The sequence below is a fragment of the Clarias gariepinus genome, chromosome 4 (genome assembly GCF_024256425.1).
Source record: "Clarias gariepinus isolate MV-2021 ecotype Netherlands chromosome 4, CGAR_prim_01v2, whole genome shotgun sequence".
Lineage (NCBI taxonomy): Eukaryota > Metazoa > Chordata > Actinopteri > Siluriformes > Clariidae > Clarias > Clarias gariepinus.
The window spans coordinates 24,612,726-24,636,910 of record NC_071103.1 but is presented as its reverse complement, the minus strand read 5'-3'; the positions used below and the strand labels follow the sequence as shown (position 1 = coordinate 24,636,910).

The window sequence follows — 24,185 nt, the reverse complement described above, 5'->3', positions numbered from 1 at the left end:
GATCGATTTAGTTGCACTTTTTATCATGATTTGTTAATGAGGGAAAGAAAAAGGAAATAAATGCCTTGTGGTTGAATGGTTCCTTTTGGAATATTGACACATGAGAGGTGTTTTCAGGCAGGATGCACTGGAAATAGAGAACCTAATGGGTAAGACTGGGTTGCTTTAGAATCCCTTATAGACTCTTCTTACTTTTTATACCACCTACATTGACAAGAGGTCCACTGTGAATTCTCAGTCATGAGAATTTAATCTCAGATTCCTCTGAGGTACTGGCAGCCTCAAGCAGGTTCACTGGAGCTTACCTTGGAATACAAGATTTGTCTGAAAACATTTTTAAGATGGATTTTAAAAAGTAAAATATTGATGTGATAATTCATCATAAGAAAATGCTTTATCCTGGTCAGGGCCATGGAGGATCCAGAGTCTGTCATGGCTACACTGGATATAAAGTGGGAATTCACCATGCAGGGCACAACAGTGCATCACAAAGCACCATCTACACACATCTACATACACACTTATTTGTACCTAGGGAAAATTTTAAGTCGCCTGGTCCATTAGCAGCATGGTAAGGGTGAAATACAAGTGAATGCAAAGACTCGAATTCAAACTGTAGAAACAGTTGAGTTGTGCTGTGTCAATGCCACCCCACTGTGTCACCATTAGTCTAACTGTTTTTGTGATATTCTTTTATGTTCCACCAGTTAAACAAACAGAGTTTTACTTATATCTGCTCAGAGAAATAAAATGTAGGAAATCAATAAGAAATGACCAAAAAAAAGTGTCAGCTCGTTTCTTATCAGAGACTGTCGGCTGGCATTTTAGCAATAATGGATCACAGACAGGCTTTATTCCCAGTGGTTTTCAAAGCATGTATCATACTTATATGGTCTGTGCATCGAATTTTTATCTTTCCCAGATAGAGCAATATGTAGTGTGATACTTTCTCATTATGCTGAGTGGCACCAGTATGTCACAGCCATACACACCCCATCAACACCAACCTTCAAAACACCTCCCCACAATGATCGAAAGGGTACATAGCAGATACTCTATAGTGTACTGTTCCCATTTTTTTTTTCATTTTTTTGGGATATTGCGTGAGAAATTAATGACCATGACCCTGTAGCATCCCATGATTGAGCAATTAATGCAAGTTTATTTATTCTAACATTGTTTAGGCCCAGTCAGTTGTGGACGTTAATGGTGAGTACCCATAAACCCACTCTGTTGTTCATTTCAGTACAGTGTTTAATAAATTAGATGATACAACACTTTATTGTAATTATAAGTATACTTTACCCATCTGTAGGCTAATTTAAGTGTGTTGAACTCATTTAACATAGGCTAGGCTAAGTTATCATGTATACTTGTTGTTGGCCTTGTTGGCGGACACACAACTTTCCACAGGTTTTACCCCAGATGCTGATGCAAACCTCCCATTCAGTCCGGGCTTGGGACCGGCTGGGTTTGGGAATTGGGTGGGAATTGAACCCAGGCCTTCCAATGCCCTACCATGCTTAACCACCGTATTTTTATTATGCAAAGAGTTTTTCAAATTCAGGGACCATTTGTATAAAAATAGTCCGGGAGGTTTGTGTTGGTGTGTTCGAGATCTATACTAAGTGGCTCACTGCCTACAGCCTGTATGCTGTATCTGATTTTGCTGTATGTCTAAGCTGTGGGTTGAGGCAGGACACTGAATCACTGCACAGATGGCATGGGCTCTAAGCGAATGGAGCTGTAGCCCCACTGCAAACGGTCGCAGCAGCAAAGCCCCAGAGCAAACAGCACAACCTCTGATTAAAAACCAAGCCTTAGAGAAAGAAAGCAACATCTTTTTCACTGACTAAACAGTCGAGTCAGCAGTTTTTACCCACGGAAATCCTTGTTTTACCTGCAGCTAAAACCTGTGCTTTTTTATCAAGGTATTCAAATCTACTACCAGTTTTATAGAATTCTATGAGGACTTGACTAAACACTAAGCCGCATGTGACGACTGTAAATACGAGCCTTGATTAAACATAAAATTTCAGTGCTTTGCCCAAAAAGGCATTTCTCTTTAATTACAAAAGATTCGTAGACTTAATTTTATTACATGATATGCAAGCATTTAATTACACAATACGCCTGCGGTGCTTTCAACAATTCTAACAACCAACAATTCATGTTCCGCTTTAGGTTGTTGTTTCTAAGCATTACACATTAGAAGCATGCTAAGAATTCATGTAGATCCAGCCTCTCTGAGCTGTGTGGTCAGAGACTTAACACATCACATGGTCTGCTGCTAGAATTTCAGATCTCTGATGGCTTTGTGATCTGTTCTGCATCACTGCAAGGGCTTGTGAGCTTCAGAAAGAAAGAGAAAAAGAGGAAGAGATAAAGCGAAAAAAAAAAAAAAAGCAGGGGGAGACTGGGGACATCCAGTGTCCCATGTTTCACTGAGCAGCTAAGCTAGCATGACTACACAAACACAGGCCACAACTATTTTTTCTGAGGATAAAGCTCGGCAATGAACCAAAGCCATAAATGTTAGTTCTTTTACTTTCCTCCATTCCTCTCCCATCACAAAAAAAATGTCAGGCTGCGGTAACTTGCATTGTGGTCAAGGTGGCCCTGAAGGCCAAGGACATAAAGTTTCTAATGTTCTTGTTAAACAGACAAACTCGCTTATAAAGAACTTTTTCATTAATAGCCCAAAGGGATGTCAATTACACACACTTCCTACCAGTGAAAGCCGACATTAGCATTGTGCCTAGTTGCTTAATGCCATGCCTCTGTGGGTTGTTTTTTTTTTTTTTTCTGTTTCCAATTGAAACAGAAACTCAGTCACAATATAAAGGAGCTCAGTGAATTCAAGAGCTAGAACAAGCAGCTATACTTCAATCCCTAGCCCACCATCCCATGCTCCAACACAGTGACTACACACCCCCATGGTATCAGACAACATGAGAACCTACAATGCAGACAAATTGTTGCCCTTTACAAGTACCGCTTTTATTTCGGTTGCAATGAACTGATCAGCGTGACATTCTAATGGTTTGACCAGTGTTATACATCATTTAAGCAACACAGTTAGTAGCACTCTGCAAAGGAAAATTGCATTATCTTTCATTTCACACTCTAATAATATGACGAATTGCCATCACAATTAATTTGTCCTAATGATATTTTGATAAGTTATAAACGAGCAAAAACAGGATTCAGACAAAATGGAATAAAATCTCACTCTCACACACGGACTGATTGGAATAGCTCTGCACATTATAGGTTTGGAACATCTGCTGCTAATTTGTAAAATGTTTTTATAGTACTTTCAATTCTTTCAACTTATCAGTAGCAATGTAAAACATAGCCGCTCAAAACAATGCTTTGATAGCTCTATCAATAAAAAACATTGAGATGCATATAAGAACATTACAATAGATCTTCATCATCATAAGCTACCCTGCGAGGCACATCTACAACATGTCCATGAATGTCATCCAGGAGTACTACATAAGTAATCGAGGTTAAATGCCACAACCCACAACAATCGTGTTGGTATCTTTCAAAGTTATGGTGCAATTAGTACAAATTTATCTCTTTTGTTTTCCATACGGCTAATTCTGGGTTAGCGATATGGCATTATACACATGTTTTTTTGCTATTCAGAAGTTGCCTAGGTGCGCAGAATAAAATGCAACATGCTGTGTTTTAGTGAATTTTTAATGTGTAAAATCAATGGCAATTTTTTTTTATAATCAGTCGTTTGAAATGCACAGGAAATCAACTGAGGTTCTGAGAAGAATACTGTGAGATAAGAACACTATCCATGGCACCACTGTTCCACCAACCAGTTGCACTGCTATCTATAGTATCTTCTAATATTTTACTGCTTATTTACTTAAAGCACCACACTATGTATTTATGATCTTCTGCAATTAAGCAGTTGTCCAACCTTAGCATGTTACTTCATGCTTGCTGCATTCCATTAGCTTTGGATCTGCTTTGGCCAGCTGGATTTACACAGCCACTTATTTCCTCATTTCACCCAGCATCCCCACGGCACTGCAAAAATTTACACCCATGTCAGTTTTTATCACACCAAGTTCCTCGCAGGACAAACAAGATGGCTTTATATTACATTCCTTTGCAGGGGGAAAACAATGTGTATCCTGTACGACCAGGTGGACTGAAAACAGTAATCATTAATCTTTTCAAACATTGTTTACAGTGCACTCCAGGCAAGGAGGGAGATGTGATGGAAATGAGCGCTGTATCATGTTCTCTCAGGTTGCGGATGCACAGATTATTCTATACTAAAACACATATCATATAACAAAGGCGAAAAATTCAAAAAAAGACACCAGAGCACTTCATCTTCTGCTCTGGATGCACATATATAAAGTAACAGTCTTTGATCTTATACATGCTTTAATCAGCGTGTTCTTGCTCTACGATACTGATATAAATCGTAAAGTTTTCAGCAATGTCAATGTAGAGCAGAGATTCCATTATGTAAAAGAGATGTACGGTTTAAGACCTCTGGGGCAAGGACAGTGACGACAAATGAAATTTACTACAGATCAGATGAAAGGATCAAAGAGAAGAAAAAGCTTCCAGTTTTAATCCAATTTCTGCAAGACTGAATGTGAAAGAAGTAGGATTAATTAATCATTTCCAGTCTGAGTAGAGTGACATGCCACAGCTTGCATTTTGGATGAATTGATTTGGCTGAGTTTGCTGCTACCAATTGGGATTTGACACTATGGCAACTGAAGACTCTCACTGATTGCAAAAGGCTGATGTGCCACTGGCACAGTAAAAACTTGAAGAATGACATGTACTTATATTGTTGTTTAATCTATTAGTAAGCTTGTTCATAGGTTCACAGTGCATCAAAATGTGCATTAGGATCTCATAGGCTGCAACTAAGCAGGAGGCTTTTGCATAGGATGTTGCATAAGCAGGAGATTTTCCTTCTGATGCAAGGGTGTAGTCAGAAACAAAGCTCACTGGGCAAACAAAGCACACACACATTAACAAGAATGTACAGCATTCATTCACTCATTCATTTATTTCTTCATCATTAGTAACTGCCTGTTCAAAGTTGCAGTGATTTTAATTAAGCTCCTGCACTGGATTTAAATAGCTTCCTGCACCATACCTCTCAGCTCTAATCACACCCCCACTGCAACACATTCCCTCCGATCCGTCAGCACTGCTCGACTGGTCCCGCCATCTCTCCGGGCTCGAGGAAGACATGCATCTAGTCCTGGCTCCTACAGTATATAGTTTAAGTGACGACTAAATACCTATATATTTTTAAGGTATTTGGGTTAACCCCAACTCAAAAAGAAAGGGGGAAAAACTTGCAATAGTGTTGGATTGAAGGTACTTACAGTATAGTGTGGTTTGTAACTTAGTAACCTGTGTGAGGATCTTTTCTAAGTTGTACGAGCATATATTAAATGCCTAAATGTAAAAGTAAATATTTATAATTTGGGGAATTGAAGCAATATCACAGGTAAGTGTAACGAAAAAAAATCTAACCTGACAGGTGAAATTCCAAAAAAAACATGCACCCTCCTGAGTGATACAGTATGAGGTTGAGTTACTGTTATATCCAGAATCTCCAGACCATGCAGGCAATCCTGGTATCTGTAGCTCTTTGGGTTGTCAGGGGTACAAAAAAAAGGTTATGTCACACCCATTTTGGGTTACATTCTGGATTAAATCACAAATGTTTGAGAAAAAAATGAAAATAAAGATAGTGACATTACACACTACCATAAAAGCTTTTTTGTACCTTCTTCCTAATTGCTTTTGAATTTGCACTCTGTATTCTCAGCACTCTCTGCTGATTATCAAATGAATTGTCACTTTGTCGCATGAGATAACTGACTCTTTTAATTTATCACCGGATGATTTTTCATTTGCCTGAATGGGTTTATTTATTTCAATGGATTGTCCCCTTTTCTGAGGTCCAAACGAACAGGATGTGTAATTATGGAGCCTGTAGAACAATCCGTTCACATAATGAGGGCTTATCTGGCCCGGTCCTACACATTCTGTATATCCATTTGTTACAGAATTACAGCGGTAACTCCTCCGTAGTCTCACCAGCTCGGGCTCTTCTTCATTCCCAGCCTTAACTCTACAGGAGCTAAATTCTGTGTTAAACACCTGTCTTCTTAACCATGGCCTATAAACAATGAACATTGGCCAGTATTCCAAACTATTCACAAACGATACTCGATTTAGAAAGAGAACAAAAAAGGCAGACATACAGTAGACAGGCAGTTGCAACCCATAGCTCTCATCTGGACATATTTGGTAATGACCCTAGAACTCCAGCAGATGTGCCTTTCTGTAGTCTTGCTCTGTCTTCTTGGCTCTTTGGCTTTCTTGTGTTTCGAGATGAAAGATGCTGGAGCACTGATGTGCAGTTAATGTACAGCTGGGGCACAGAGCTGCTGTTTGCTATGAGCCAGGCAATAAAGTCCTGCACAACTCCCACCAGGTCCCCTGGCAGAGGACACTAATAAGACAACATGCCTATAGAATACTATGGCCTTGGCAGCCATAACCATGAGAATCCCTTTATGCATGAGAAAGATTAGAAAAGAGATCAGTGGCTTACCCAGGGGCATGCTTCAACAAGGGCATGTCCAATTAGGCCCAGGCTATTTCATAGAAGCAGATTTGAGCATCTCTTTTCTCTCACAGAGAAGTGTTAACTTTTTATTATTTATCCTGCAGTTTGACACACAGACTGTTCACACACCGTAAGGCTTACGGTAGAGAAACGTGATGTGCAATCAGCTCGGACAAGCATATCAAGTCAATCTGGTAATGCACCTGAGATCTGACAGCAGACGACACAAGGTTGCAAAATAAATTCTACAAGGAGAACCCTTTGAGGTAAACAGTGAATCCTGCATTTCATCAGCCTTCATTCAGCACGCCTCGACATTTCCAGGCCATTATTAGCAACCGTGCGTGCGCTCAGTGCCGTGGCCGCCAGAGATTCAGGACAAAGTGACATCTGATTTTCTCCGTCCCACCGGAGGGACACCCTTGCACCTTTCGTAGATTACTCGACTCGCTATTGACGCGCAGCTCAAGAGCAGGATCGGAGCTGTGTTTACCATTTAACCCCACCTGTCCAGATTGGCGTGTTCCTGCCAGCCCTGGAAACCATGCTCATTTTCAGAAGGGAAATTGAAAGGACTGTAAACAGAGGGTGCCTAATGCTCAAAAAAAAAATCCGATTAAATTCTCCCCTTTTCCGCTAGCTCTCTTGCTCCCTCAGATAGGAAACCTTAATTTCTCCCCAGAGACATACTCAGGCTAGCGCTTCAAGCTTTGCCTCTTCACAGGACATAAAGCTAAGCAGTTAAAACAGTTCTACTGCAAACAGCCTTGTCGAGTAAGCATGATTTACCCCTAATCGTCTGGTATTTAACTGATAGGAATATACCAGCCGCATAGCTTTGACATGGGCAGTGTGGTGTGAATAAGCCATAAAGTAAAGCTAAAAAAAATAAGCACAATATAAACGCAAATGGAATGAACACACACAGGAATCTGGCAAATAAGTTAATGAGCATTCATCAACCTTTATTCCATCTTCAGTAACCTCTTTATCCTCCTAAAGGTTGTGGTGTATCTGGATCCCACTTGGACAGTAGGTGGGAATATACTCCATGACATGCTACTCATCCAAACTCTCATTCTTCTTTACAGGCAATTTCTTCATATTCTGCTTCCAAAGAGACTTTTGATTTAACATAGTCTTAAGGAATAGGTTCTCCAGGATTCTTGAAAGACTTTTTGACTCAGTCCCTGTAGCTGACTATTTTCAGAGGAACGTTTTTGTTTGTTAAGCCACACAGTCACCAATAAATCCTTCAACCATGAAAAGCAACTAAAGTAAGTGAGAAACAGGTGCAGATGAAGCCAGTAATCAGTATATTGGTGATGGTGAAAGCTAAGTGGTTGGAACAGAAGAGAGGGGAAATGAGGTTGCTGCTGAGGTTCAAATTTAAATTTTATTTATATACACAGTGCGATAGGTGGTGAAATGCTTATATGACCGATCATGACCTTAAAATCAAGATAACAATAACAATGGAAAAAAAAACAAGGAAACATTATGAAATAGAATAAGAATAAAATATAGAAAAATGTAGCTGTGGGAAAGCAAATTATAATATATATATATATATATATATATATATATATATATATATATATATATATGTAAAAAAAAAACTTAGCTGTACAAAGTATAGACAATGGCTGTAAAAATATGGAAAATAGGAAAAGGGTTGTGGAAATTAAGAGAATTTAAAGTGTGTAAGATGTTTAAATATGCATGAATGTGAAGATCCGAAAATGGGCAATGTGCAAAAGTGTGCAAAATTAAATGAAATTTGAGATGATCAAGGTGAATGCAAATGTGCATGAGTGTTCAAATGTATAATGTCCATAAATGTCTCTTTGGTGTGAGCCAATGTCCATAAAGTGCAGTGCGCAACAAGAATGTTTTAGTCTGGTGTGGTGTTCTGGTTTATAGATAAACAATCAATCTTTAGGCATCTTAATTTAATTTAATTTAATTTAATTTAATTTAATTTAATTTAATTTAATTTAATTTAATTTAAATTTTATTTTATATAACGCAATGAGGAGTGTTTAGGAATATTACACAGTACTGTATTATAAAACACAACCTGTCGATATGATGTCACATACTCATTGACGATCTGATAAGCAGCATGAGATCGGCCTACTGCATATTGTACGCAAATTGTAAGCAAGCATCAGTGTCAGGACAACACAGCAAGTGTAAGATACCAGGGGCTGGTTTATTGTACATTGTAAATAAGTAAATAAACATACTGCGCATAAATATGAAGTGCAATATGCTTTCTTAATTACGAGGTGCATAACGGAACGACACAGCTGAAAGCACTGCAAATAAAATCAGAACAATGTTGGAGTGGCAAAACTGAAGAGGAGGAAAAAGGAAGGATATCAAGTTCTGTTTGTAATCGTGTTCTGTCTGCTAGTCATTGCTTTTCCCTCTTGTCATATCCTAATTCTCTGCTTCCTGATAAACCGTGTATCAGTGGCCTCCAAACATGAAGACTGTCAGGGGCCACTGGTTTTAATTAAACCTATTGAAAAAAAATATATTCATTACTACACAGCTAGCATGATAGTGGATGGAATCTGTGAGGAGAATGATCATCAGGGGTTATGGAGCACTGGCCCGTATTCAGACACTCCTTGTTACAAATCAAAAATTATTTTGCAATCATGAGGCAGAAAATTGCATCTGTATGTTTGTATGTGTGTGAGTGTGTGTCTGTGTGTGTGAGTGTACATACATAAAGTGACATCAGTCCCATGTCCTCCTAAGCACTGGATTTTATTGAAACAGAAGTACCCTTTCAGCCTCTCCTGCTATTGCCTTTCATAGTAATTGACCTTTCAAGTAATGGTGTTTTGATTCTCAGTTCCCAGAAGGCCTGGTTTTTTTTCCCAGCAAGCCTCTGTAACTAACTACAATGTGTCATGTTTTATTGCTGAAAAGCTTATGTGCTTGTTTATCTATCTCATTATCTATCTTGTCATAGACTCATTAGCATGCAATCTCTAATCATCTCTTTTCTTTTCTTCTGCTAAATAATGTATGACTGACTACAACATAATCACAATTACTCTCTCGCCTCTTTGTTTTGATTTTCCTTGCTCGTTTCCAGCAATTTCAAGCAGGTGCATCAGATTAAGATTGTTTCTAAGAATGGCTCTCACGTCTCTCAGCATCATGCCGCCTTCTGGGCAAAGCCCAGCTCTTATATCAGCTCACTGATTTGACCATGAGAACGTGTAGTGTAATAGATTGTTCGTCAAGATGTCGTGTGCTGTGTATTCCTAGCCGGTACTTTCGCTTTTTCGAGTGCGTGCAGAATCAGCACACTCTGACGGTCTTCCAGATTTGGTGAACATATGTATTTGAAAATGCAAACAGGAACTGGAAGCTGCCTGCTTGATTACGGCTGATGAATTATGCACGACAGGCATCTCAAGGTTGATTTGCATGCAGTCGTACATTCCTAATGAGATGCCCATGCCCGTGCCAGTTGAACCCTGTCCATTTCAGCAGCAGTCTCTGTCTATAAAGCTGCATGTTCCCTTAACACCCCATGTTGGCGGAAAACAAACAGATGTGAGCACCAATATGCTGCCTGTTAATGGGTGTATTCTATCAGTAACCTATAATTTACAATAAGAATCGAAGGATGATTTTAACCAGTTTACAAGTGTGGCAAAACTAAAAAAGGTCAGCATTAGACACCAGTTGCAACTCATCTGTTCACAATCAGTACAGGCACATGGTGTGAAACAGACTGGTGGAATGAGAATGCTGGGTAAACTTACCATGAAGAAGATCAGGGGTGACCTGAGGCATGGTGTGGGTGCGGAAGAGCTGCCAATCAAAATCATCCTCCTCTCCCTGGCTGAACTCGCACAGGCTGGGGTCAGAGTCCTCATCAAATGTACAGCCTGCTGCTAGAGAGAGAAAGAGAAAGAGAAAAAGAGAGAGTGGGAGTGAGGGAGGAACAGGGAGAGATAGAGAGAGAAAGAGAGAATCAGTCTCCATCTAGGACCCATAGTCAATAGATTATTCCACAAATAGTGGAAAATGTTTTTATTCAATTCAATTTTTTACTTCATGCAATTCAACTTTCTTTTCAGGTAAGACTGTTCGAAGGTCATTATTACTCATTTGGTTTCCAGTTCGTCAACAGTTTCTTGCGTACACAATGTGCAATACAACATGAAGGACATTCTTCCGGGCATCTGTCTTAGTGCAGGTAACACTGAAGTCAAATCCAGCAGCAGTATGTCTCGTTTTAGCTTAGATTTTGTTAGACTGTCCCTTTGACATCACTCTATGGCTCCAGCATGAGAGGTGGATTTAAGAACTATACTGTAAAGAACTTCTTGAATGTACAGTCGTGGCTAAAAGTTTTGAGAATGACACAAATATTAGTTTTTACAAAGTTTGCTTCTAAACGGCTTTTAGATCTTTGTTTCAGTTGTTTCTGTGATGTACTGAAATATAATTACAAGCACTTCATATGTTTCAAAGGCTTCTATCGACAATTACATGACATTTATGCAAAGAGTATTTGCAGTGTTGGCCCTTCTTTTTCAGGACCTCTGCAATTCGACTGAGCAAGCTCTCAATCAACTTCTGGGCCAAATCCTGACTGATAGCAACCCATTCTTTCATAATCACTTCTTGGAGTTTGTCAGAATTAGTGGGTTTTTGTTTGTCCACCCGCCTCTTGAGAAGGAATGAGATTAAGATTTGGGGAGTTTTCAGGCCATGGACCCAAGATTTCAACGTTTTGGCCCCCGAGCTACTTAGTTATCACTGTTGCCTTATGGCACGGTGCTCCATCGTGCTGGAAAATGCATTGTTCTTCACCAAACTGTTGTTGGATTGTTGGAAGAAGTTGCTGTTGGAGGGTGTTTTGGTACCCTTCTTTATTCATGGCTGTGTTTTTGGGCAAAACTGTGAGTGAGCCCACTTCCTTGGATGAGAAGCAACCCCACACATGAATGGTCTCAGGATGCTTTACTGTTGGCATGACACAGGACTTATGGTAGCGCTCACCTTTTCTTCTCCGGACAAGCCTTTTTCCAGATGCCCCAAACAATCGGAAAGAGGCTTCATCAGAGAATATGACTTTGCCCCAGTCCTCAGCATGTTTTTTTTTTTTTTAGGAGAGAAGTGGCTTCTTCGCTGCCCTTCTTGACACCAGGCCATCTTCCAAAAGTCTTCGCCTCACTGTGCGTGCAGATGTGCCTGCCTGTGTACCTGCCTGCTGCCATTCCTAAACAAGCTCTGCACTGGTGGCACGCCGATCCCGCAGCTAAATCCTCTTTAGGAGACGATCCTGGCGCTTGCTGGACTTTCTTGGACTCCCTGGAGCCTTCTAAACAAAAATTAAACCTCTTTCCTTGAAGTTCTTGATGATCCTATAAATTGTTGATTTAGGTGCAATCTTAGTAGCCACAATATCCTTGCCTGTGAAGCCATTTTTATGCAACGCAATGATGGCTGCACGCGTTTCTTTGCGGGTCACCATGGTTAACAATTGAAGAACAATGATTTCAAGCATCACCCTCCTTTTAACATGTCAAGTCTGCCATTCTAACCCAATCAGCCTGACATAATGATCTCCAGCCTTGTGCTCGTCAACATTCTCACCTGTGTTAACAGGACGATTACTGAAATGATCTCAGCAGGTCCTTTAATGACAGCAATGAAAGGCAGTGGAAAGTCTTTTTGGGATTAAGTTAATTTTTATAACATACTGGAGTATATGCAAATTGCTATTATAAAAACTTAAGTAGCAACTTTTCCAATTTCCAATATTTATGTAATTCTCAAAACTTCCTAGCTTGCATTTTCCACCGTAGTAAAAAGGATAAATAATAAGCAAAATCATAAATGTGCAACATAAAATAAGACAACCACATGACATAAAAAACATTAAGGCATTAAGTGAGATAATATGTGATTTAATTCTAAAGTTAGTATAGTCAGATACAGGCTGATATACTGTTACAGTCTCGGATATGATATAGACAAGCATGTCTCTTTAGAATACCAACACATAAGCCAGAGTATTATAACTGAGATTCACTAAGAGCTACAAAAGCACTGCAAATAGCTCATTGTTAGTGATAATCACATGCAGATCTGACCTCAGGGCATGAAAGGAACCTTACACTTAGCTGCCTCCACGGCCCACTGCATCGTGCACACTCCTGCACTTTAACCCACCCAAGTGAGCATAAGCACGGGGGCTAAGCAGCAAATTGTACAAGATTGTATTGTATGTATTGTATTTATATACTGCATATATGGCAACTGTAGATAATTCAAGTCTAAATTATAAGCGATTAAGAACATTGTTTCCTGTGATTTGATCAGTAGATAAATCTGACTGCAATTTATTCCAAATAAGTAGGGAAGAAAAGGTAATAGAATATGCTGTAATGGGTAAATAATCAATGAGCTGATGTCATGTCATATTTTGAGTTCACGGTTACTTACATCTACACAAAGTGAGTTAGTACCCATTATTACTTTACTTCATAAAAGATTTAAGCAGTCATTCCCTCACCAGCCTTTCTTTCTTCCTGCTGAATCGAAACGCTCTTGAATGATCGTTTAACAGCTCTGACATGTAGGCATTACCACTTACATGGGTGAGGTGAAAAATAGTGTGATAGAAACAGCATCACAACCAAAATCCTCCAAAGTGTTGGAGCATTTCATACTTAACACCCTTGCACCCTCATCTTGCCTGGCGGAAGAGCACATAATTTATGCTGGAGAATCTAAAGAGGAAGCATGCAGACTCTTTGGATAATGTAATCTTATCATAATTTGTCTGTAAGTTAACGAGCTAGTTAGCTAGTTTGCCAGAGCTCCAGATTCATGCTTCCTTAATTGCCCAAAGCAAATAAACTCTGTTTTTGTAAAGCTGACCAAGTGAACATTTAAAAATGAAAATGTGATTTTTTTTTTTACCCATCTTTAATGTATATAATTTCATTCTGTTGATCAAACAGAGGCTACTGTATGTTTCTGATTTGTTAACCAATTAGGAACAGCAAAAAACATCTTTTCTACAAAGGAGCTAAAATTGTCACAAATTTGTTGTCACAAAACTGTTTGAATTAAACCAGTAAATGACAAATCCCAATACGATAGTACCTATTATATGAACGCACCGCTTCATGAATTTTCACCTTAGGAATTGTAATTTTCAGGAGATTTGCATACGGATAAGCAAACCAAGCCAAACCAAACGCCGCCAGTTCAAAACTTGCCGAAAGCTAATCAAAACTTGTTTGCGTCAGCAGAAAGCCAAACAAAGTGAGTTCACATATTTTTTGTGTGTGTATTTATTTATTTTTTTTACATTTTGTGAAAGATTTAGCGAAGACATAGCACCATGGTACCAAAGGACAGAGAAAAAAAAGGGAGCCACTTTCAGGTTCCTTTTCATCTAAATTTTTTTTCCTGATTTTCTCCCTAATTTAGTCGTGGCCAATTCCTCCCCGTCACTAGGGAGCTACCACTACCATTCAGCCGGGAGGGGCGAAGACTATCACATGTTTTCACCGAACCGCATGACGCCAGCCTGAGTATATAAATACAATCATAGACGCCCCTGATTGGCTGTAGAGCCATAATTAATGTGGGAGCACAAAGTATCTCTTATCCCTCCCCTCTGAAGGAGTTCGGCCAATCAGCTCTCTCTAGACCTCCGGCTGTGAGAGGTAACAGCATCACCCGGGGATCAAACCAGCGATCTCCGGATGATAGGGCGAGCACTTTACGTTCTGATTGTTTTTGTATGCAAAAATATAATCATAATGTTGAAAATTGGTAATATTGTTAATTTTTTTTTTAGGTGGCTGGAACTGATTATTTGCATTTACATTATTTCCAGTAGGAAATGTGTTTTGCGATACGAATGTTCACCTCAGGAATTCACCTCCAGAGTGAATGCCTTGGTACCACTTTATGTCATTTATATTGTTTTAATATTGAACAGAAGTTTTAATATCAGCTCATTGATAATATCAGCTCATTGATTATTTAAGTTTTAGAATTTCACCTTGCTCTCAGACTTTTCCTCCCAACAGTAAAAGCTCCAGCTAACTAATATTTTGTTTACACAGCAAATTTTGATTTATCCCACAGTCATATAAAATGGGCTGCTTTTTCCCGAGCTCCGCCAGACTGACCAATTTTTCTACTTTTTCGTCCCCTTACGAAGAGTAAACATATAACAGATAAGTATTTCATACTACCTTATAATATATTCACTCGAAACGCGTGTTATATCGTTTTCGTATAAGTTTATATCGTATAAGTTTTAATAGTTTTGCAGCACACCGCTTCTAGCCGGCTTTTCATTAGCATCGCTAGCCCGTTAGCCCGGCTATCACAAGTTTGTTTACGCTCTTTCGCACCGGTTATTTCTATTTTTAGACACCATGTCGGTTGGGTCTCTGCCCCTGTGTGCAGGTGAGGAGACATTGGAGCTGCACTCGGTGGACTTGGAGATGGAGGCCGTGGAGAAGCTGATCCGCGACCTACAGGTGAAGCTGGCCCGGCTACAGCAGCGGAAAGCCACGCTGGAATCGTCGCGGACCGACGCTCACCTGTCTCAGGTAAATTCTCGGCATGAGAATTCTCCGACAACCTCTACTCCGCGTGCTTCTCTGCCCAGGTCCAACGCACCGAGAACGCAGCCTGCCCAGCTTTCCTTCACCCCGGCGCCGGGATACCACGAGGCCTGGAAACTTCAGCAGCGGAAGACGCGCGCCAAGCCCCGGGCGAGGACCTCTCCTCCTCCGCCACCACCCGTCTTCGAGATCTCAACCCGAAACCGCTTCGCTCCTCTCCGTGAGACGGCACACGACGCGCTGGTCATCGGAGACTCCATTGTCCGGCACGTGCGTGCTACCACAGCTAAAGGTAAGGCGTACACGCGCTGTTTACCTGGTGCACGTGTTCTTGATGTTGCTGCACAGGTGCCTGCGGCCCTGAGGAAGAACATTCGAGCTGTGGTTCTCCATGCTGGCACCAACGACATCAGGCTGAGGCAGACGGAGATCCTAAAGAAGGACTTCAGGAGCCTGGTTGAGAAGGTCCGCAGCACATCACCCACGACAAAGATCGTCGTATCTGGACCACTTCCGACATTTCAGAGAGGAATCGAGAGGTTCAGTAGATTATTTGCCTTTAATGAATGGTTACAATCTTGGTGTCAACAACAGAGATTACCCTTTATTGATAACTGGAATGTTTTCTGGGAGCGTCCTAGGCTCTACCGCACAGATGGCCTGCACCCTAGCAGAGCTGGAGCAGCGGTCCTCTCTGACAACATCTCCAGGACATTACGAACCATCTGACTTGCGGTAAGTCATACCTCAGATTCTTTAGATATCAGCCACAATACAACCCACCATACTAATAGACGCACACACATAGCTTGTACTATAGAAACTGTGTCTATTCCCCGATTAGTGAGAAAAAAGAATAAATTCGTTAAATCCAGCCGAAACAATCTGGTAACCATTAAACCAGAAAAAGCCCAAATAAGTAATCGAAGTCTACCTCTAAAGTTTGGACTTCTCAACATTAGATCCCTTACGCTAAACCAACTGTCTGCTAGCTGCATAGAGTCGTCACTCAGGGTTCACTCTATTGAGACTGTGTCTGTTCCCCGAGCTAAAAACAAATTTAGAAAGACTCAGAAAGTCTGTTTTAGTAATTTAATTAGCATAAAGACCACAAACTTGGATCAGACTGAATGCGCAGCCGGCACCTCTGATCTGAAGCTAGGACTGTTAAATATTAGATCTCTCGCATCTAAAGCAGTTATAGTTAATGAAATTATCACAGATCAGGAGTTTGATATACTCTGTTTAACAGAAACCTGGATTAAACAGGACGAGTATGTAGCTCTAAATGAAGCTAGTCCTCCTGGATACAGCTACATACACCAGCCTCGGTTAACTGGTAGAGGAGGAGGCGTCGCAGTTATTCACAATGATAATTTGACTATTGTACAAAAACACGGACACAAATTTAATTCATTTGAAATTCTTTATAGTAACATAAGTGTATTTAACTATATTAAGTCAGCTCAGTCGATCCCGCTAATTGTCATTTACAGACCTCCAGGGCCGTACTCGGAATTTCTTAGTGAATTTGCAGATTTCCTCTCAAACCTAGTCATTTCTGTAGACAAAGTGTTAATTGCTGGAGATTTTAATATTCATTTTGAAAACCCAGAAGACCCTCTGAGAACTGCATTTATGTCTATACTGGACTCGGTAGGAGTAAATCAGTGTGTAGTAGGACCCACTCATAAAGCAGGTCACACTTTAGATTTAATAATATTATTTGGATTAAGTATAAGAAATTTATTCACAATACCACTATCTGAAGTTATCTCAGATCACTATCTTGTCTCATTGCAAGTGTGTCACAATAATAATGTACACACAGCGCCGCGCTACCGTATGAAACGTACATTCACATCAACTACCAAACAGAGTTTTATCAGTAATCTCCCAGAGTTCCCAACTTCGATTAGATCACCGTCTGACCCCACAGAACTCGATCAGGCGACTGAATATTTAGAGTCGACATTTCGCTATACCCTAGATAATGTAGCTCCAGTCAAAAGAAAAATTATTAGAGATAAAAAACTTGCTCCCTGGTATAACGATCACACGCGCACTTTAAAACAGACCGCTCGGAAATTAGAACGTAAATGGCGTCAAACTAAATTACTAGTATTTCAAATAGCATGGAAGGAGAGCATCCTGAACTATAGAAAAGCTCTTAGTGTAGCTAGATCAACATATCTCTCCACTCTTATAGAAGAAAATAAAAATAATCCTAGATTCTTATTTAATGCTGTAGCCAAATTAACCAGAAATAAGACCACTGCAGAAATCTCCACAACAACATCATGCAATAGTGAGGACTTCATGAACTTTTTTAATAATAAAATTGTAAATATTAGGCATAAAATTGAGGTTTTGAAACCGAACAATGTAATTGATGCAGATGTTAATCTAGCCATGTCAGACCAGAACCTAGAATACTTTACTCCCCTTGAAGAGAATGAACTAATTTCACTCATCTCTTCTTCAAATTCATCAACCTGTATATTAGATCCTGTACCGACACATTTTCTTAAACAGATAGTACCAGCAATAATAGAACCCCTGTTGAGAATAATTAATTCTTCACTCAGCATTGGATATGTTCCAAAATCTTTTAAATTAGCAGTTATCAAACCAATAATTAAGAAACCTGACCTCGACCCCTGTCAGCTGTCCAGTTACAGACCAATATCAAACCTCCCCTTTATCTCTAAGATCCTGGAAAAGATAGTAGCGGAGCAGCTATGCTCATATATACATAGGAATGGCATACATGAACTGTATCAGTCAGGATTTAGGCCTCATCACAGTACAGAGACGGCGCTCGTTAAAGTAGTAAATGACATTCTATTGGCCTCTGATCAGGGTTGTGTAACTATGCTTGTATTACTTGACCTCAGTGCAGCTTTTGACACTGTTGATCACGCTATTCTTCTTCACAGATTAGAAAATGTAGTGGGAATTAAGGGTACAGCCCTCTCCTGGCTCAGATCCTATCTGACCCATCGTTATCAGTATGTAGACTTAAATGGTGATTATTCTGCATGTTCTCTAGTGGAGTTTGGCGTTCCGCAGGGTTCAGTTTTAGGTCCACTGCTTTTTTCCCTTTACATGCTTCCTCTGGGCAACATAATCCGTAAGCATGGTATTAGTTTTCATTGTTATGCTGATGATACACAGTTATATGTCTCAGCAAAACCTGATGAGAAAAAACAGCTTACTAAAATTGAGCAATGTGTGCAGGACATAAGAAATTGGATGCTAACTAACTTCCTTCTGCTAAATCCGGATAAGACAGAAGTTCTAGTCATAGGACCGCATACAGCTAGGAGTAAAATTTTAGATCATACCGTAACTTTAGATGGCCTTTCTGTTCCATCAAATGCAACAGTGAAAGACCTTGGTGTGATTATTGATTCCAGCCTTTCATTTGAAGCACATGTAGATAATATTACCAGGATAGCATTCTTTCACCTCAGAAATATTGCCAGAATAAGAAATTTATTGTCGCTAAACGACGCTGAAAAACTAGTTCATGCTTTTATCACCTCTAGGTTGGACTATTGTAATGCCTTACTGTCTGGTTGTTCAGCTAGATGCAAAAATAAGCTTCAGCTAGTCCAAAATGCAGCAGCGAGAGTCCTCACCAGAACCAGAAGATATGAGCACATCACCCCTATCTTATCTTCACTCCATTGGCTCCCTGTGAAATTTCGCATTGATTTTAAAATACTACTCTTGACATATAAAGCATTAAATGGTCTCGCGCCGCAGTACCTGAGCGAACTGCTAGTGTCTTACGATCCGCCACGCCTACTTCGATCAAAGGATGCAGGCTGCTTGTCAGTACCGCGTATTATGAAAAATACAGCTGGGGGCAGAGCTTTTTCTTACAAAGCCCCAAAGTTATGGAATAGTCTTCCAAATAGTGTTCGGGACTCAGACACAGTCTCAGTGTTTAAGTCCAGGCTAAAAACCTATTTATTTAGCCGAGCATTTTTATAAATAGATTTGCCATAGGTAAAGGAGCAGATCTGGGGGACTCATGGACGTAGAGTATTATGGTAAACTGGTATGTTTGGATGCTGTCTTCCTCACTCATTGATCACTCAGGTTTGCTGACGGTGAGGTGATTGTTTGCTTTACATGTCAGGAAGCCCTCATGTTTGTGTTTCCTTCTGGCTCTCCCTTTTAGTTATGCTGTCATAGTTAGTCCTGCCGGAGTCTCTGCTTGCACGCTACAGTTAATATACATTCACATTATACATTGTGTGACTGTGACCATACCTAACTGCCATCTCTCCTCTTCTTCTCTTTCCCCCCTCTTTTTTTTTCCTCTCTCCTCCTGTCCCCCCCTTTCACTCTTTCTCTCTCTCTCTGTCGAGCTACACATGTCGTTCCTGAGCTGCCAGTGATCCAGACTCCCTCTGCCCTCCGGACCTGTCTGACCCATCCTGGTGCCCCGCTTCTGGCTGAAGATCTCGTCACATGGATGCCCCGTGTGTCTCTCTGGGATGCGTCTGGTGTCTGGGAATGATTCTCTCTACCTAGAAAATGGTTCTGGCCTTGACTGGTGTTGGCAACTGTTTCTCTGGGGACTTGACAGTTCGATAGTTCATGACTGGAACTTCTTACAAGTCTACCTGGGTCTTCAATAACTACCTGGACTCCATATTAACATCAATTAACATCAGCTATTATAGCTGAACTGCCTCCCACCCTACACACTGTATAAATGCAGATCATTTACTGCTTTTTGTTTCACCCAAATGAGGATGGGTTCCCTGTTGAGTCTGGTTCCTCTCAAGGTTTCTTCCTCTTACCATCTCAGGGAGTTTTTCCTTGCCACTGTCGCCCTCGGCTTGCTCACCAGGGACAAACTGACCATTTTGATTCATACAAATTCACATTTCATACAAACCTAAATAATTCTTTTGACTATGTAAAGCTGCTTTGCGGCAATGAAAATTGCTAAAAGCGCTATACAAATAAAATTGAATTGAATTGAATTGAATATAATCAGAATTAGCAATGCCATCAATCTGACTATAGCAAATAAAATAGTTTCAATTAAACGTCTATTATAACAGCACTCTGAGCTTAGCTTTTTGAAAGATTAGTAGTGCCACTGAGACACAGCTTTACATTGAACTGAGCATAACACTTGCATTTAACAGAAACTGAGAACATTTCAAGGCTTCTTAATCAAGTTCTCCATCCATCACAAAAACAGACTGTCAAGTTATTTCAATCCCTTCTACGTAAATATGCCATGCATATTTTGAATTCAAAAGCAATAAAACCAACTGTAATATGTATTTCATGTGCTGGTAAACCATTTTGCAGGTGTACCCTTTCAAAAATAACTGTTCACACTTACTGTAGGATGAAATACAGTAGTTTCAGCAGTAGCCTTATACTGTACATAAATGTTTCCTTTTTCTGTCATACAGTAAATTATCCAATTCAACAGTTAGCACTTTAAAGCTCCCAAATTATGCTCTTTTGTAATCAACTTAATATACTGTAAGTATTGTGTTTGTTAATTTTCCAGCTGAAATAAAGCTGAGATCTTGCATTCTGTCATTCCTCATGACAGAACATTTTCTGCCATATCCTTTTTGTTTCACTACTTTCTAAAACACACCATCTCAGAGAGTGTAGTTTTTAAATAAATAACCCTGGAATGCCCCTTGGTGATGTGCATTTCCCTAGCCAATCAGAACACAGAAGCCAGAAAACAGCTGGGAAAAATACTGCTTTTAACCCACTTAAGTTTGGGACATTAAAGAGCATTTTCCATCCATTTTTGCAGCTTTTCCAAATAAACCAGGCGAGAAAATTCATATTTTCTGATTTATTAGGTATATATTTAAGAGTTGTGAATCATTTCTTATTCATGTCAACATGTTCAGTGACATGTAAAACATGATTAAAAGCTAAAAAAGGTTAGCCTTCCCATCTTTAACTATGAGGAAACAGAAGGACCAGAGATGTAGCTCCATATCACTTATATTTTACAAATTTATATCACTAAACAGGTGAAATTGAGGATGTCATGGTGAAATAACACTCACATCTATCCTCCTGAGAGCCAGTATAAGCTCCAAGTAACATTAGACTTACAATGTGCTTAATTCAGCAAACAAACAAACAAAAAAAACAAAAAACACAAAAGCAGCTCGGAATTGTAGATGTAAAATATCTCTCTTTCACACACATACACACACACGTATGGCTGTAGGGCGTTTTACCACTTTTTTTTCAGGAACAAATGTTGGTGTCATCAGAGAAGGGGATTTAAAAAAAAAATTTTAAGAAGAAAAAAGAGAGGTGATGTGTTTTTCTTCTTTTTCCTTTTTTTGGGGGGAATGTACACACATTACAGACCTCTGTAACTGTCCAAAATGACCAAAAAAGTCAATTTTGCATAATTGGTCCCCTTTAAATAATCAATCTATTCATTCCTGTTCCAGTGAAGAAGAAATGAAAAATCACCAACATGCTGCTACATTAATTTTTTTGACATTTGCACACACACACACACACACACACACACACACACACACTCAGTAAGTAAACTGGTAAAATATATCCATCTTTAAGCATGCATAGAAGTGAAAATGTCTGATTTTCGAAGATTTTCCGAAGGTGGACTGTCCCAGAGACAAATGACCATGGATCTTGAACTACACATTTCTACTGTTCCAGAATTATAATTCAGTTTAAATAAAAGGTAAAACATCAGCAACATCATGATGTGGTCAGCCTGATTCTTCTAAAAGACAACGTCATGCAGTTTGAAGGTCAATACAGAGCCTTGTGTAAAATCACAAGCTAAGCTGCATACTGTGATTGTCCTCATGTGTTTCCTTTGACAGCATGTTGAGGCTTGCCTTTGGAGATGTCCAGCTGTTGCAGTTGTACAACATAATGGATATGCAGAAGGTGGTGGATAAGCATAGTCTTGTCTTAAGTGGTATCTTGGGATCTGCAGCTTCAAATCAAAGGTGATGTAGCTCGGCATACAAGGGGATTGGATATTGCGAGTACTGCATAGTAGGGAAGCTTATGCTGGCTCCATTCCTTATTTACTGGGCTAAGGTAGCTATCTGTATCTTTTTCTAATTTTTCACGGTGGTTTAGTGGTTAGTACTGTCACCTTGCACCTTCAGGTTACAGGTTCGATTCCCGCCTCAGGTCTGTGTGCATGAAGTTTGCATGTTCTCCCCATGCTTGGTGGGTTTCTTCCAGGTACTCCGGTTTCCTCCTACAGTCTACAGTAGATTAGGAAACAGGCGGTATAGATGATGAGTGAAAAAATAAGTGAGGGAACAAATGCCCTAATGGAACAGGCTGCAAAGTACCACAGATACAATTTAAGTTGTATATGTAAAAACCTCAGCAGTAACCTCATTTACCCTCATTTACCAGCCTGATCATCTGTCATCATCTGCACCTGTTTCTCACTGGTTCATGCCTTAAGTCAGATGTTTTTTTAATCTCGATTTAAGGTATGATTTATAGGTCACCATGTGGCTTAAGAAATGTACAGCATTGCCCTGGAACTGGCAATGTACGGTGAACTGAAAACGAAAGCCAAAAAATTACCAAAAGCAAGATACAAAAAAAATCTTGCAGGAAGTCTAGAGAACTATTCCTCAAGACTACATTAAGAATACAAGAAAGTCTGGCTCTATGAAAGCAAATATGAAGACATAAAGGATGGCTCGAAACTTTGGCAGAGTACTGTAAAGTACATGGGTAAATTTATGAAAAAGTTGACATCCTTGAGGTGCTCTGCAGCTGTAGGTAGCAGTTCTTTAGGGTGAAGCAAGGTAGCAGGCAAAGAACACTGGGAAAAGCTTTTAAACTGGGGAGAATCTTGGAGAAATTTTTAGAATGCACACGTACACTTGTACCTGCTAGAAAGGTGCCGACCAGTAGCAGTTCATCTTCCTCACTCCCAGCTTAAAGGGGGACATTTAGTATCTTTGTTGTGCTTGATGGCATCAAACGCCTTCGTCATTAACATGTCAATGCAAATCTTGTACGAGTCCCATTTCATTGTTGTTACTACTGCAACAAGTAAATGCTGGGCTGACACAGTATCCAATAGCTCCTACCACTTTAAATTCCACTTTGATATGGTCCAGTGAACTTTCTCTTTGATGTGTCGTAGTGTGATGATTTATCTGATACTCTGGGAAGATAAGCAGGTTAAGTATCTCATACAGTATATACGATGATGGGTTTAAGAGTTGCTGGTCTACCAGCAACTCTTTTTATTTTTGTCAGTGTAACCATAGAGCCTACTGTACTTCTAATGTTTCTATGGCTTTGTGGCATTGGAAGAACATAATGATTATATGTAGATTTTCTGGCTCTCAGCTCATGCACAGGCCGAATCCTCCTGGGGGAATTGGATTCTACCTGACCTCAGGCACCTCAGGTCAGCCACACTGGGCACCCCCAGCCGCGACTGCGCCCCCCTGGAGATCTGGATTTTAAAATATTTTTTCTTTTGCCCATATCATCGAAATGTCCAATTCTGCCTGGAGAAAAACAATTTCCCCCGGCCCTAGGCACTCCCCTCGGCCGCTTTAGGCCTCCCCCGCTGCACAACGTCTTGTGCATATTTAAAGCGTTCATTCATGATGTTTGCATGGCCAGCTGCATGTCCTTTGACACTGTAGTTATGACCTCTTGTTTATTGTTTGTGGTATGTCTTCTCTGATGATAGTTTAGAGTGGTCCATCGTGATGGTCTGTGAGCTGCATCAACTGCTTTATTGTCTCTGCTTTGCTTGTTGCCTTCTGCATTGAATTGCCTTCTGCATCATGACACATGGTTAGGGGCAGTAGCTTCATACATTTTAGAGATCTGGCTTCTTTAAAAATCTTCCT

General features: G+C 40.0%; 2 protein-coding genes across 8 annotated transcripts in view; one reads left to right on the top strand and one right to left on the bottom strand.

The window, feature by feature from the left end:
* The window catches only part of ptprub (protein tyrosine phosphatase receptor type Ub), a 229,887-nt gene that overhangs the window by 143,999 nt on the left and 61,703 nt on the right, over positions 1 to 24,185 (bottom strand). For 6 of the 7 annotated variants that reach the window (XM_053493940.1, XM_053493942.1, XM_053493943.1 and 3 more), the window contains exon 2: positions 10,438 to 10,569. In XM_053493940.1, coding sequence (XP_053349915.1) covers positions 10,438 to 10,569 — 132 coding nt within the window. The remainder of the gene's footprint in view (positions 1 to 10,437; positions 10,570 to 24,185) is intronic. The other variant, XM_053493941.1, reaches the window with a different exon arrangement.
* Positions 14,815 to 16,560, top strand: LOC128519955 (uncharacterized). Its single transcript, XM_053493948.1, has 2 exons — positions 14,815 to 15,821; positions 15,924 to 16,560. The coding sequence occupies exons 1-2, from the start codon at positions 15,091 to 15,093 to the stop codon at positions 16,009 to 16,011; spliced, it is 819 nt and encodes a 272-aa protein (XP_053349923.1). The 5' UTR covers positions 14,815 to 15,090; the 3' UTR covers positions 16,012 to 16,560.

Excerpts from the sequence above, each read along its gene's own strand:
- LOC128519955 (XM_053493948.1), top strand. The coding sequence starts at position 15,091 with ATGTCGGTTGGGTCTCTGCCCCTGTGTGCAGGTGAGGAGACATTGGAG. Across the intron at positions 15,822-15,923 it reads TTTCAGAGAGGAATCGAGAG|GCTCTACCGCACAGATGGCC; the intron begins GTTCAGTAGATT and ends GGAGCGTCCTAG.